Genomic DNA, 12,997 nt, shown 5'->3' with positions numbered 1-12,997 from the left:
CATCATAACCTCTCTAACACTGAACAAAAGCTACAGTGAAAGTAGTATATGTACTAACCTCAGCGACATCACGAATAAACTGAGCATGGAGCAGGGCTTCTTCTAGCCTATGTCGTCGAGCAGCACAAAGATCTCTTACACGAGCTCGCCTCGCTACCACATCACGAAGTCGTTTGGCAATGGTACCACTTTCAAAGTGATTTTGTGCCAGCAGCTTGTCACCATGTTCTTGCAATGCCAAAACCTTCTCTTCCTGAGCAATAAGAAGCTTCTCAAAAGCATCATGTTTTTTCAACTGGGCATCCACCTCTTCTACTGTGCTTCCAAAGTCTGTACTAGCCAAAGCTGCCTGAAATTTACAAATTAATAGTCAAAGCAATGGAACTTTGCAACTGTGATGAGAAATTATTGAGCATAACTAACAATAAATGTTATGCTAAGATCTAGTGCCACCATGGTCGGAAAAAAAATATACTCTATGACACAACAGGATTTTATTCCATTTTAAGGCACAGCTCACCCTTGATAAGATGATTCCATTGGTATTTTAATTTCTACAAATAAAATAACACCACTGCCTAAAACTGTCATGTTACTATTATTATTATTGTTGTTGTTGTTGTTTTACCTAACAAGATTATTCTGCTTTCCCTGCTATTGGGAATTAGGATACCTTTTCTGCTGTCAAGACCTTTGAGCAAGTTTCACACGTAATCCTAAGCAGGACTTCCCACATGGTGCTACCATCTATGGGCTAATTGAGCCAGGAAAAGCTAGTGTGTTACCACTCCCCCTCAACTTGACCGATATCTTGCTAAATGATGCCTCAGCCTTGGGACTCACAATGGCATAAGAAATAATCCTTGAACTGAACTGCTTGAAAGAGACAAACAGTGCTCAGAATCTCAGCAAGAAAGATTAAAATTTATGACGAATAACAAACTCATGCCAAAATATCTTAACACACAGATAGGGCATTCCAATCTTGGAAAGGAAAAACTTAAGGGAACAAAACCACATGTTTATGTAGAATGAAGGTGGTTGTAAATTTGTAAGCAACAGAACATTCAGCAAGTACTGAAGAGAATTTCAAAGGTGAGGAGGAGGAGAAGAAGAAGAAGAAGAAGAAGAAGGAGGAGGAGGAGACTGACTAATTTCTGACACATATACAGAATGACTGAAAATAGGCCAACCAACCAGAGATTCAGTATCTCTAGAATAAGATTGCTATTACATTGATTAAAGTTAAAACCATAAAGAATAGTCTATATTTCAGAATCACAAGTGCTAGAAAGAAGTATATCTGGGAGTGGAGCATAAAATTTAGAATTGTTTCAAACTGACCTAAAACCATCGACAAACTTGGATAGAGTAACGCAACACAGGAAGCTGGAATTCACTTGTACAAATCTCATCTAGATATACCTATCTCAGCAGTTACAAGCACTGGTAACAGCTCCATATTTTATATATACACGAAGAATATGATTGAAAATTAAAAACAGAAGAGAAACTCTACCAGCATTATCCTTTGTAAAACAACACTTGATTTGAAAAGTAGTGTTATACAAAACTATAAGACCCAATAAAATTATAATTGAAAATCTTAGCAAATGCACGTGCATGTGAGCACACACAGACACGAACATGCATATGCATACACTATTTGTCACAGGAAATAGACTGGAAAAAGCCACAGTACATTAGTAGAATACTGAGTGAGTGTGTGAGTGAATTCAAAAATTCTCAGCAGATAGTACCAACAGCTTCTATTGTACACTTTTTAAATATCAAGAACTACTTTTGTTGCATTTGGATGTAACAGCAGCAGAGTGATTTAAGGCTTTTATTACTCTTAGAATATAAATAAGCTTTGACCCCCAGTAAAATAGCTTACCTCTTGTGTACTACTAATTGTATCAATTTGCTTTGCATCTCTGAGAAAGAAGTGCAGGTCAATCAGCTGGTCAAGATGAACCTTCTTATGCTGCCAAGCCGTGTGAAGCCTCTGTCTCTCTTCTAACAACTGTTCATACCGTTCTTGTATTTCCTGAAGGAAAACAAGCATCTACTTTAATGTAAGTCTTTATACAACAGCTATAAATTTACAATCAGCAACAAGAACTTGCTCACTTTTGATTATACCAGAGAAAAAAGTCTGTAACCTACTGATAGTAATTGTTAGAACTTAATAAAACAACAAAGAATTATTCTAGCAGTTGAAACATTTCAACTGTACATCAGTTACAAATTCATTTTATACTATTATACTGAATTAATTTCTTTTGTATTTAAATGTATAAATAACTGGTGTTTTCCTTTAAGTGACAATGAGTAACTTAAAAATGTTTGTGTAGCTTGTACAAATAACAATGTAGTAGAACACAAATAGACATCTCAAATTTATTATTGTCAGCTATTGTAGCTTTGTGATGCACTATTTAACACAACCCAATTCAATGCACCTAGTGAATTATGCTTTATTAGTCTCATAATATATGTTATCTAAATCATTTGTTTAAGGTACAGAAGACATGTATCAACATATTAATTGCTCAAGTTATCATTTCATCCTTCATCAATTCTTCTACTGAATAATAACATTTCTCCCACAGAATCTGCCGCAGACATACATTTAAGATATTTACCAGAGATGCTGAGTCACAGATGGGCCCAACAAAAAGACTCACACAATTGTGAGAGTCTTTTTGTTGTGCCTATCTGCAACTAAGAAATCTCTGCTATATGGTGAGTGGCAACTTTCCTTCTCTTAATATTGTTGCATTCCATCATGGATTTTCCATTGTTTGATTTAAGATATTTAGCATCATATAAAACCTTTCACTGCTGTTGATCAATTAACTCATCCTGCTCCACCATCTCCTAGGTGCTGTTGACAAGTGTAGTCTCTGGATCTTCCTTCAGCACTACAGACAAATTATCTCAGGCCACTTTGCTGACCCCTGAGCAGTAATAATGTGTAAAAATGTGCCAACACTCAAGTACCTGAGTTCTGTTTATGAGCTGAAGTGTATAGCAGAATTTATGTACCATACCTCAGTAGCTATTCACAATTCTTTCTGCTAAGTTGTATTCAGGTACTATAACTTTTGTGGTATCGTTTTCAGCTTCACTTTACATCATAATGTTCATCAGGATTGGAATGACAGTGACTTCTCACAATCTATTCTACAAAGGAAAGGACAAGGTTTAATGTATGCACTGAGGAAGATACCATGGAGATAGGAAAAGCAACCTTGATGATGAATTATTTGATGTATATGTAAGTGATAATCCCTGCACAGATTTTGAAAGCAACAGCCACTTACAACAGCAGGCATAAGACTACAGTCAACTGTTGCAAAAACATATGTAATTCATAGTGCTTACAAATTCGAAGACTCTGAAAGTGACAGTGACTTTCACAATGGGTTACAAAAACTGGATCCAAATCTATTGAATGAAAAGCCATTTTTACATCTCTGCAGGTTTGTAACAATCATAAATTTGGAGAGAAGCTTCAAAGTGAGAATCTAAATCAGAGAGACAAAAGGAGACATCATAGGAAGCACTCTAAAAATATTCAACACAAGACAAGACTGGTTTCTTCACAAATCCCAGCCCAGGTAGTAGCAATGCTTCTATCACAAATAGAAGCATTAGATGATAATGACACAGCACTCAGCTTGGCATGTGGCATACACACCTGCAGCAGCCAAAGGGGTAAGTATGGTTTTGACTATTAATTTATTATATACTGTATTTTCATCCCTACATAGTGTGGAGTCTGTGCATGTAATTTCAATTGGTGTATAGGAAGCATAATAATATTCTCTTTGCTTGTCACATGTTAAAAGTGAGGCTAAAAACATTCTCCTTGAGTAATGTTTGCCTGTTCTGTAAGAAGATTATAATTTTGCAAATTTACAGTGAAAGAAACAGTTAGGTTTCGTAGTTTCTGTAATAAGGTGTGGCGAGATTCTTTTTTGTGTGCAGTACGCATGTACCTCAAAATTCCCATTTGCAACGTCAGTATTTGTGATACACTATGTGACCTTCCCCAGAAAACTACACCATACCTAACTATGATATGATATTTTTTGTCTAACCATGTGAGAAGCATTTACCAGTATTTGCACTGCAAATGCAAAACTGCTCAGTTTATTTGATAGAGTATTAGACTCTAAGTTTTTGTCCACATTTAGTAAAAGGAATTTCATTGTGTCGACTTCTTCAATAACATTATTGTTATGCTGTGTTTTAGGCTCCACACACTTTTAATGTCTGGTTTTGAAATGTACCATATGGGTTTTTGCAATGTTCAGTTTCAACCTATTTATATGGAACCAGTTTTTGAGGGTACCCAGGGTACTCACAACAAAACTCCAAATTTTTCCTGCATCATCAGCTTTAATTGAAACACAAGCATCATACGCAAATAGAACTGATCTGGAATTTACATTTATGGGCAAGTCATTTATCGAGACCAGGATTGGCCCTAAAATGGAGTCTTGTGGTACATACTGTGACAGTGTACTCCACATAGAATAACAACTTACCCACTTACCCTTTAGAATACACCAGAGTCTCTATTTTTTGTTCTGCAAGTATCACGTAAGCTACTGCAGAGCACTGACCTTTATCCCTTATTTATCTATAAGGGGCAATTAAAAATTTAAATTTGAGGCCAATGCTCCAGTGCATATGGAATGCAGCACAACTATGATGTGGGTATATAAGCACCAACATGTAGGCAAGGGATTAGTGCGTCATTCGCATCTTTCTGACAAGTACGTAGTAAATGCAGAAACGTGAATTGTGGTGATGTTATTACCATATGCATCCAAATAGGATCAATGTGCTGTTATTCTTTTCCTGGATGCTGAAGGATAAACACTGATAGATATCCAGCAGAGAATGAAGACTGTGTTTGAGGTAGCATGTCTGTAGTAAACCACCATTGTGGAGTGGTGCACTACATTCCATGCTGAGTGCTACTGCTTCATAATAACTTATGTCCCCATATCACAAAAGTTGTAGCACAGAAGTTACATCAACTCAAGTGGGAGACACTCTAGCACCCACCCTATAGTCCTGCCATGTAATTACCACACATTCAGTCCCTCAAAAAATGCCATGAAAGGTCGAAAATTCCTGTTGGATAAGAATGTACAGCAGGCAGTTGTCGACTTCTTCATGCAGAAGGACATGATGTTTTACCAAACAGGTATCTTCAACCTGGTGCATTGGTAAGATGATTGCCACAACACTCACAGTGATTTTGCCTTGTTGGCATACCGATTCAGGACTGTATGGCTTTCCAACAGGAACTTTTTTACTGACCCTTATAATTACTAGATAAACAAGACATGGTTCACTGAGTTAAAGGCTTTTTGAAGACTGCAGAAGACACTTAAAACTTTACTACTCTGATCTCATGCTTTGCATACCTTTTCAACAAAGTTGACTTTCTTTTCCCTGTTGGAATCTCTATTGACTACTTAGGACAATATGTTTTACAATAAAATTTTGAATCTGGATTGCCGCTACTTTCTCAGACACTTCTGACAGGAATGACAAAATATAAATAGGGAGATCTTTCCCATGTGTTCCATTGACCCTCTCTTGAACAGACATCTGACTTCTACACACTTTAAAACATCAGGAATGCATCCATATTCAATACATTAGTGGACTATTTTAATTAGTGGAGTTCTATTATGTGATACACAACATTAATCACTTTAGTGGGGATCCTATCCCACCCAGTCGAGTTTTCGTTTTTTAATGATAGTACAACATTTTCTACATCTTTTACCAAAACTTTTTTAAAGCTTCGAGATATCTAGCTCCCTGGCGAAATCCAAAGAGATTTACTTCACTACGATACTCTGGCTACTCGATATCCACCTCTGCTCCCTTTATGAAGAATTCATTTAAACACTAACAATGGAAACTCCAGGATGGAATGTAACAGTATTATGAAAAGGGTACCTGCTACTCACCACGTAGCAGAGATACTGAGTTGCAGATAGGCACAACAAAAAAACTATTAAAAAATAAGCTCTCGGCTAACAACCTCTTTGTCAAAAATAGACAACACACACACACACACACACACACACACACACACACACAAAAGAGGCAAAGAAACTGGTACACCTGCCTAATATCATGTAGGGCCCCCACAATACACAGAAGTGCCGCAACACGACATGGCATGGACTCGACTAATGTCTGAAGTAGTGCTGGAGGGAACTGATGCCATGAATCCTGCAGGGCTGCAAGAGTATGAGGGGGTGGAGATCTCTTCTGAACAGCACATTGCAAGGCATCCCAGATATAATCAATAATGTTCATATTGTGGTGTTTGGTGGCCAGAGGAAGTGTTTAAACTCAGAAGAGTGTTCCTGGAACGCCTCTGTTGCAATTCTGGATGTGTGGGGTGTCACATTGTCCTGCTGGAATTGCCCATGTCAGTCAGAATGCACAATGGATACGAATGGATGCAGGTGATCAGTCAGTCACACAGGATGCTTAAGTATGTATCACCACACAGAGTTGTATCTACACGTATCAGGAGTCCCATATCACTCCAACTGCATACGCCCCACACCATTACAGAGCCTCCACCAACTTGAACAGTCCTCTGCTGACATGCAGGGTCCATGGATTCATGAGGTTGTCTGCATACTCGGATGCATCCATCAGCTCAATACAATTTGAAATGAGATTCGTCTGACCAGGCAACATGTTCCCAGTCCATCAACACAATCCAGTGTCGGTGTTGACGGGCCGAGGTGAGGCGTAACGCTTTGTGTCATGCAGTCATCAAGGGTACACAAAAGGGTGTGAAAGCCCATATCGATGATGTTTCATTTAATAGTTCACACGTTGACACTTGTTGATGGCCCTGCATTGAAATCTGCAGCAATCTGCAGAGGGGTTGCACTTCTGTCATGTTAACGATTCTCTTCAGTTGTCATTGGTCTCATTCTTGCAGGGTCTTTTACAAGCTGCAGCCCTGTAAGAGATTTGATGCTTTACCAGATTCCTGATATACATAGTAGACTCTTGACAATGTCATATGGGAAAATCCCCACTTCTTCATTACTTTGGAAATGCTGTGCCCCATCACTCGCATGCTGACCATAACACCACATTCAAACTCACTCATTCATGATAACCTCCCATTGTAGCAGTAGTAACTAATCTAAGAACTGTGCCAGACATTTGTTGCCAACTGCAGTGCCGTATTCTGCCTGTGTACGTATCTCTGTATTTTAATACACACGCCTACACCAGTTTCTCTGGTGCTTTAGTGGAGAAATGGATAAAAACATGACACAGTGCTTCATGCCTGTTGAAATCAGCATCTGGGCTGCAAAGCAAATGGAAAAGTGCACCTGCATTGGATTGCTGCATGGTAGATTGATAATGGAACTTGTAGGTACAGTTACTAACAAATAACATCAGCTGTTACAACCCCTGTGCTGTCTTATGAGTAAGTTTTGAAAGGGGGGGGGGGGGGGTCTTTAAAATAAAATGAGAGGTCTGTGACCAGTGATCAGGTGAAAATTGGTACTATTGAGATTGATGTGGAATATCTTGAGACTGAATATGCTTCTTTCTAAATCTGCAAACATGTGGTCCTGTTGTATTACTGTGACCACCACCTATATTTGAACTCAGTGTGCAATTACCACTCACAGGTGACAGGTGGCAAGACTAGCAGTGGAGGGTAAATAAATCACGTCAAAGGGGATGTGGGAAACAGTGAAGTTGTTCCTGTAATGAAGAAATGGAGTAATTTATCTTATGTCCAACAAGGCATGAGCACTGGCTTCCGGGCCAAGGGTGGAAGTATTTCTGAAATGGCTAAGTTTCTAAACAGTTTGCGTGCCCCCGTGATTAAAGTATACCATGCATGGCAAAATGATACAATCCAAAACTGGCACTGAGACAACAGTGGCACACCACAGGCCATAGATGACAGAGGTGAATGATGGTTGCGGAAATGTGTACAGGAGAAGAGACTTGCAACTGTTGAGTAACTGATTGCCCAGATGAACCAACAGGCTACCACCAGTGTCTTCTCAATGACCATTCAGTGAATGTTGCTTTGTATTGGGCCTCCACAGAAGGCGCCTGGTTCATGCATCCATGCTGACTGTTGTTCCTCAGCAACAAAGGCTGAAATTTGCACACCAGTACCACAACTAGTGATCCACTGTGTGGTGACAGATGGACTTTTCAAATTAATCACATTTTATGCCCCACTGAACAGATGGCCATTGTTGTGTATTGCCCTGCAACAATCGTCAGAAGGGTCCCGGCTGAAAGAGGGAGTGTTACGGTCTGGGGAATGTTCTTGTGGCATTCCCTGAGTGGTCTTGTCATTCTGGAAGGTACAATGGACCAATACAAGCATGCATCTATCCCTGAGAATCATGTTCACCCCTACATGCAGTCTGCTTTTCCTTGGCATGATGGCATCATCTACCAGCAAGACAATGCAACATGCCACATAGCTTCCATTGTACATGCATGGTTTGTAGAGTACCAGGGTGAGTTTACCAAACTCCCCAGATTTGAACCCAATCAAAAATTTATGGGACCACCTCGCTCAGACTGTTCGTGCCATGGATCCTCAACCTAGAAATCTAGCACACCTGGCCATGGCGCTGGAGTCGGCATGGCTCCACACCTCTCTCAGTACCTTCCAGAATCTCACAGACTCTCTTCCTAAAAGCCCACACTGCAATAGGTGATTATTCAAAGCTTTTGGCAGGTGGTCACATTAATGTGACTGGACTGTGTAATTAATGTTTTAGATACAAACACATTGTGCTGGTTGGTACAGATGGCACTGTTTATACAACAGGAGTGCACTGATGCAACAATCCAATGAATCAGCGGTAAGCATCAAGCTTTTATTTTGATGGAACTTTGATAAACAAGAAGCCAACCTAAGGTGCTTCTTAAGTTCCAAGGAAGTTTTCTAGCATGCCTCCAACCACACAAATTTAACAACTTTTTTGCAAATTATTAAGAAGGTGGGAAATCTGGCTTGAATTTGGAATAAACTTCGCATAATAGTGTACTTTTCTGAGGAATGGCTGTAATTCTTTGAGATTCTTAGGAGCCATTAAGTTAGTGATTGAGTCCACTTGATCCTGCAGGGGTGTCAGTCCATCTTTACATAGTACATGTCCTACATGTCCCTCATACTTGACACTCAGCTTGAAGAAACTACATTTGCCAAGTAGACAACACAGATCATATGCTCAATCGGAAATGGTTCAAGAACTTTTGTAAATTAAAGGAAATGTGAAGCAACAGCTTGAGACAACTTCAAAAATACATTTTTCACAAACACTCTGAGAAAAGAAAAAAACTTTGAAAGAAGTATCTGAAGAGATATTTAAAGGAGATCTTTTTTTAAAAAAAGAAAAAAAAAAAACAGTTCTCCTAGGTATATTTATTTAAAATTGCAGCCAGTGATTACAAATTAGCCAATCACTCCTCATAATTTGAAACCAGATATGAAATGAACCACATGGAACAATACACATTAAATTGATTGAAGAACATAAGAAATACTAGAAAATTCTTGTACCTTGACTTACACCAAAAATGTGTGGTCCCTATACCACACTTGAACAGGTTATGTAATGAAGTAACACACCTGTGCAGCATAGTGTCCATCCTGCACCATGCTTTCTCCTAGCTCCACCACAGCCTGGAAATTTTCCTCGCGGGCCTCTATTTCTGCTTTAAGTGCTTCATGTTCGGCCTTCAAAGTCTGAGCACTTGCAGCATCACGTACTTTCTCTTCTGTCATCATTGTGGCTCTAAGACCTGATGCCCAGTTTATTAGGTCACGCACCTAGTATCACAGAAAGAAGTTGTTAATGGTTATTAGTAAACTACAAATTAACATCAAAATATGGTTGATTTATTTAGCATTTCATCTCATTTAGCTACACTATGTAGAACATCTAGATTAGAAATAAATGACAATGCAAATAGATAACTAAGATATGTCAAGGAAATGCAGGTAGAACAAAGCTGATATGAAACTAGAATTAGTCTAAAACACTAGCTGGAAAAAATTCACATGGTCTGTTTACACTAATTGTCCAATGTTATATATATATATATATATATATATATATCAATCTGGCAATCTGGGTGGGTGGGGATTGGGTAGCAAAAACATTGTACTGACACAGATAAGTCTGTGCTGTGTTAGGTTGAGAATAACTAGGAGAAATATTTAGAGAAACTGTGAGAAAAGAGGAGAAATATATGAGGAAATTTTCCAGCAGGAGAGCTATGTTGAGACAGAAAAGCAATATGTGGAGCAAGTAAGAGGCTGGTGTGGGAGCTTCAATGGATGAATGTGTTGGAAACAGGGTGAGGAGGGGAGAGTTAGTTTGTACAATGAAAACAGCATGAGCTGTAAAGTAGCAATAGAAATTAAAGATATTGTGTTGCACTACATTTTCTACAATTGTGTTGTACAGTCGACTTCTGGTCACAGTTTTGGACAGTGGCCATTCAGGGAGGTGGATACTTCGTTGTTGGCCATAACCACATAGAATGCAAACCCATGTTCTAACCATTCCTCGGTAGTGTGTTTCCTAGTTCTTAGCTGGTGTAAAAGCCAGAAACAAAATATTGACATATTATGAACCATGTGGAACACTGTTTGTTTAAAACATTTGTAGAACCTTCGTGATAGTTAAATTGTGATATCCTTAGACTCTACTTCAACAAGGTTAGGAAAGATAAATATAAGAGACTATATGCCAGAGATGAAATAGTTATGGAGAGAGGGCAATACTGAGCAATATTCCAAATGTGATTGATCTATGAGAACTCTGTAACTTATGGAAAGAGGTTGGGGACTGCAAGAGTCAATCAGTTGTTTCCTTTTATTCCTCCACAACTCATTTCAAGACTATTACATCTAACGTCCAAAGTAACACAGATTTACAGCCAACACCTGTTCTCTGAATGCACATGGCTGTTGAAAACACACCATCAATTGACTGTATCATGATACCGGACAATTTACACACAAATGCAAAACTCCAAATGCATTATTTGGGGGTCATTGTTATTTCCACTAGGCTGTTAATTGAATGAATACTTTTTATTAAGCAGTACTAGCTATTTCCAAGCATGTGCACATTAGAATCCGCACACACTCAAAACTCACTATTAGTGCTTAATGAAGTATTGATTTAACAAACAGCCTGATGGAAAAAGTCAGTAGAAATTATATTATGATGAATTTTTAATTGTATGTTAAATCATCAATAAATTGGATGTCTTTAGCAACAGTAAACTGCACACTGAGCATATTTCTCAGCTCTTGCTGATACCTGAAAAGATCTACAAAAACAGTGTGTCTCCAGGTTGTGATATCGCAGCACAAGTGTTTTGTCTTCTTCTTCTTCTTCTTCTTCTTCTTCTTCTTCTTCTTCAGTTAATATTATAATTTGTGTATTTTCTTGCAGATAATGCAAATTTTACTAATTTCATCCAGAGCTGAACTGTTGAATGTTTCCCACAAGCTCGTAAGCCAAAATTTAACTCTTTCACTTAGCACTGGAATAACAAACTTAGTTTATTTCATCAACATGAACTCAGAGCAGTGTGGCATTCTAGCATTCTAATAAGAGCAGAATATACAAATTTTGTAAAAAATTGTAGGAAAATCACTTAGAGGTTTCTTCTATATAAATACCTGCGCAAGGAACTTGTGTAGGTCACAGCTGGCATGTAGCTCCTGGGTGCGGCTGGTTGCACGCTCTTGCAATGCTGTCCAACAGCTTATTACCACAGCCTGTTGCTGTGCTATATGTGCAGCATTTTGTCCTGGATAAGCTGCTTGTAATCTAACTGCATCCTCAACCAGCACCTAAAATCATATGACAATTTGTTTTCATCAGAGTTGCAGCATAAAAGACAAGCCTATTTCATATGAAACATTACATTCTCGTCTCTGTTCAGAATGAACTGTCCCTTCCAATAAAGCTCCCTATACTATAAATTAAGAAAAGAGAGGGGTATTTGTCAAAACAAACTTATCTAATGGACCTAGATAGTTCAGATTACTGGTGATGATGGTAACAGCAAAACAGAGGGTTGTTACAGGCAGCTAGAAGAGAGCTTCATTTGAAGTTTCATTTCAAGTTATTGGTAATACATGGACTATATTATTAATGAGTGTACCATCCATGATACACTTCTCCTGCAGCAGATTATGGGACAGCAAGCAGAAGAAAAAGAAATGGCCAAGGAAAATTGTAAACAGGGCGAAATAAACATTAAATGTAATGAATCAGAAGTGTCTAAGAGACAAACAAATGACCAAGAGTGAATTTTAAGAGACCTGGCACCACAGCAGAGGTAAGTAACACATGCTTATGTGGCAGTACTCAACTCTGAAGTGGGCAGTTTTAATTCTGGTGGTGAAAACATTTTCACTGCTAGTACTTGGACGGTAGCTTGTTTGAAACATTTCTTATGTTGTCCATTCAATAACAACAGCTACACAATAACCTAAAATCAGTTGGGCACTGTGTTAATCCCGTTCACTCGTAGCTTTTCATTACTGTGATAAACATATGCACCTGGTAATAGCCATAAAAATTCCAACCCAATCTGATGTATCATCTCAGTTTCATAGGGTGACAACATATCTGTGTCCAGTTAGCAGTACACACCAACTGACATGGTTGTATTTTTCTCGTTATAGGTGATCTAACAATTGGCAGATTTTCCAAGCAATTGTCACCATTATTATAATAAATAGTGTAAGCAAGCACTCTCTATAAGGTACAGTTCAATTCCAGCCTATCCAACCATCCATCTTCCCTGATGGTAGGATTGAGACATGGTAATTATTCTCGTTACGCTTTCACCAGTATTTATCAATTTAATTTTACTTTGGTTTCCATTTTTCTTTAAATTATTAAAGCTC

General features: G+C 38.4%; 1 protein-coding gene across 1 annotated transcript in view; it reads right to left on the bottom strand.

The window, feature by feature from the left end:
- Nucleotides 1-12,997, bottom strand: part of LOC124556669 (spectrin beta chain, non-erythrocytic 1) — a 309,565-nt gene that overhangs the window by 103,974 nt on the left and 192,594 nt on the right. The window contains exons 36-39 of the mRNA XM_047130637.1: nucleotides 11,759-11,932; nucleotides 9,689-9,889; nucleotides 1,898-2,050; nucleotides 59-349 (exon numbers count right to left, since the gene is read on the bottom strand). Coding sequence (XP_046986593.1) covers nucleotides 59-349; nucleotides 1,898-2,050; nucleotides 9,689-9,889; nucleotides 11,759-11,932 — 819 coding nt within the window. The remainder of the gene's footprint in view (nucleotides 1-58; nucleotides 350-1,897; nucleotides 2,051-9,688; nucleotides 9,890-11,758; nucleotides 11,933-12,997) is intronic.

The sequence above is a fragment of the Schistocerca americana genome, chromosome X (genome assembly GCF_021461395.2).
Source record: "Schistocerca americana isolate TAMUIC-IGC-003095 chromosome X, iqSchAmer2.1, whole genome shotgun sequence".
Lineage (NCBI taxonomy): Eukaryota > Metazoa > Arthropoda > Insecta > Orthoptera > Acrididae > Schistocerca > Schistocerca americana.
This window is presented reverse-complemented; position numbering and strand designations above follow the sequence as displayed.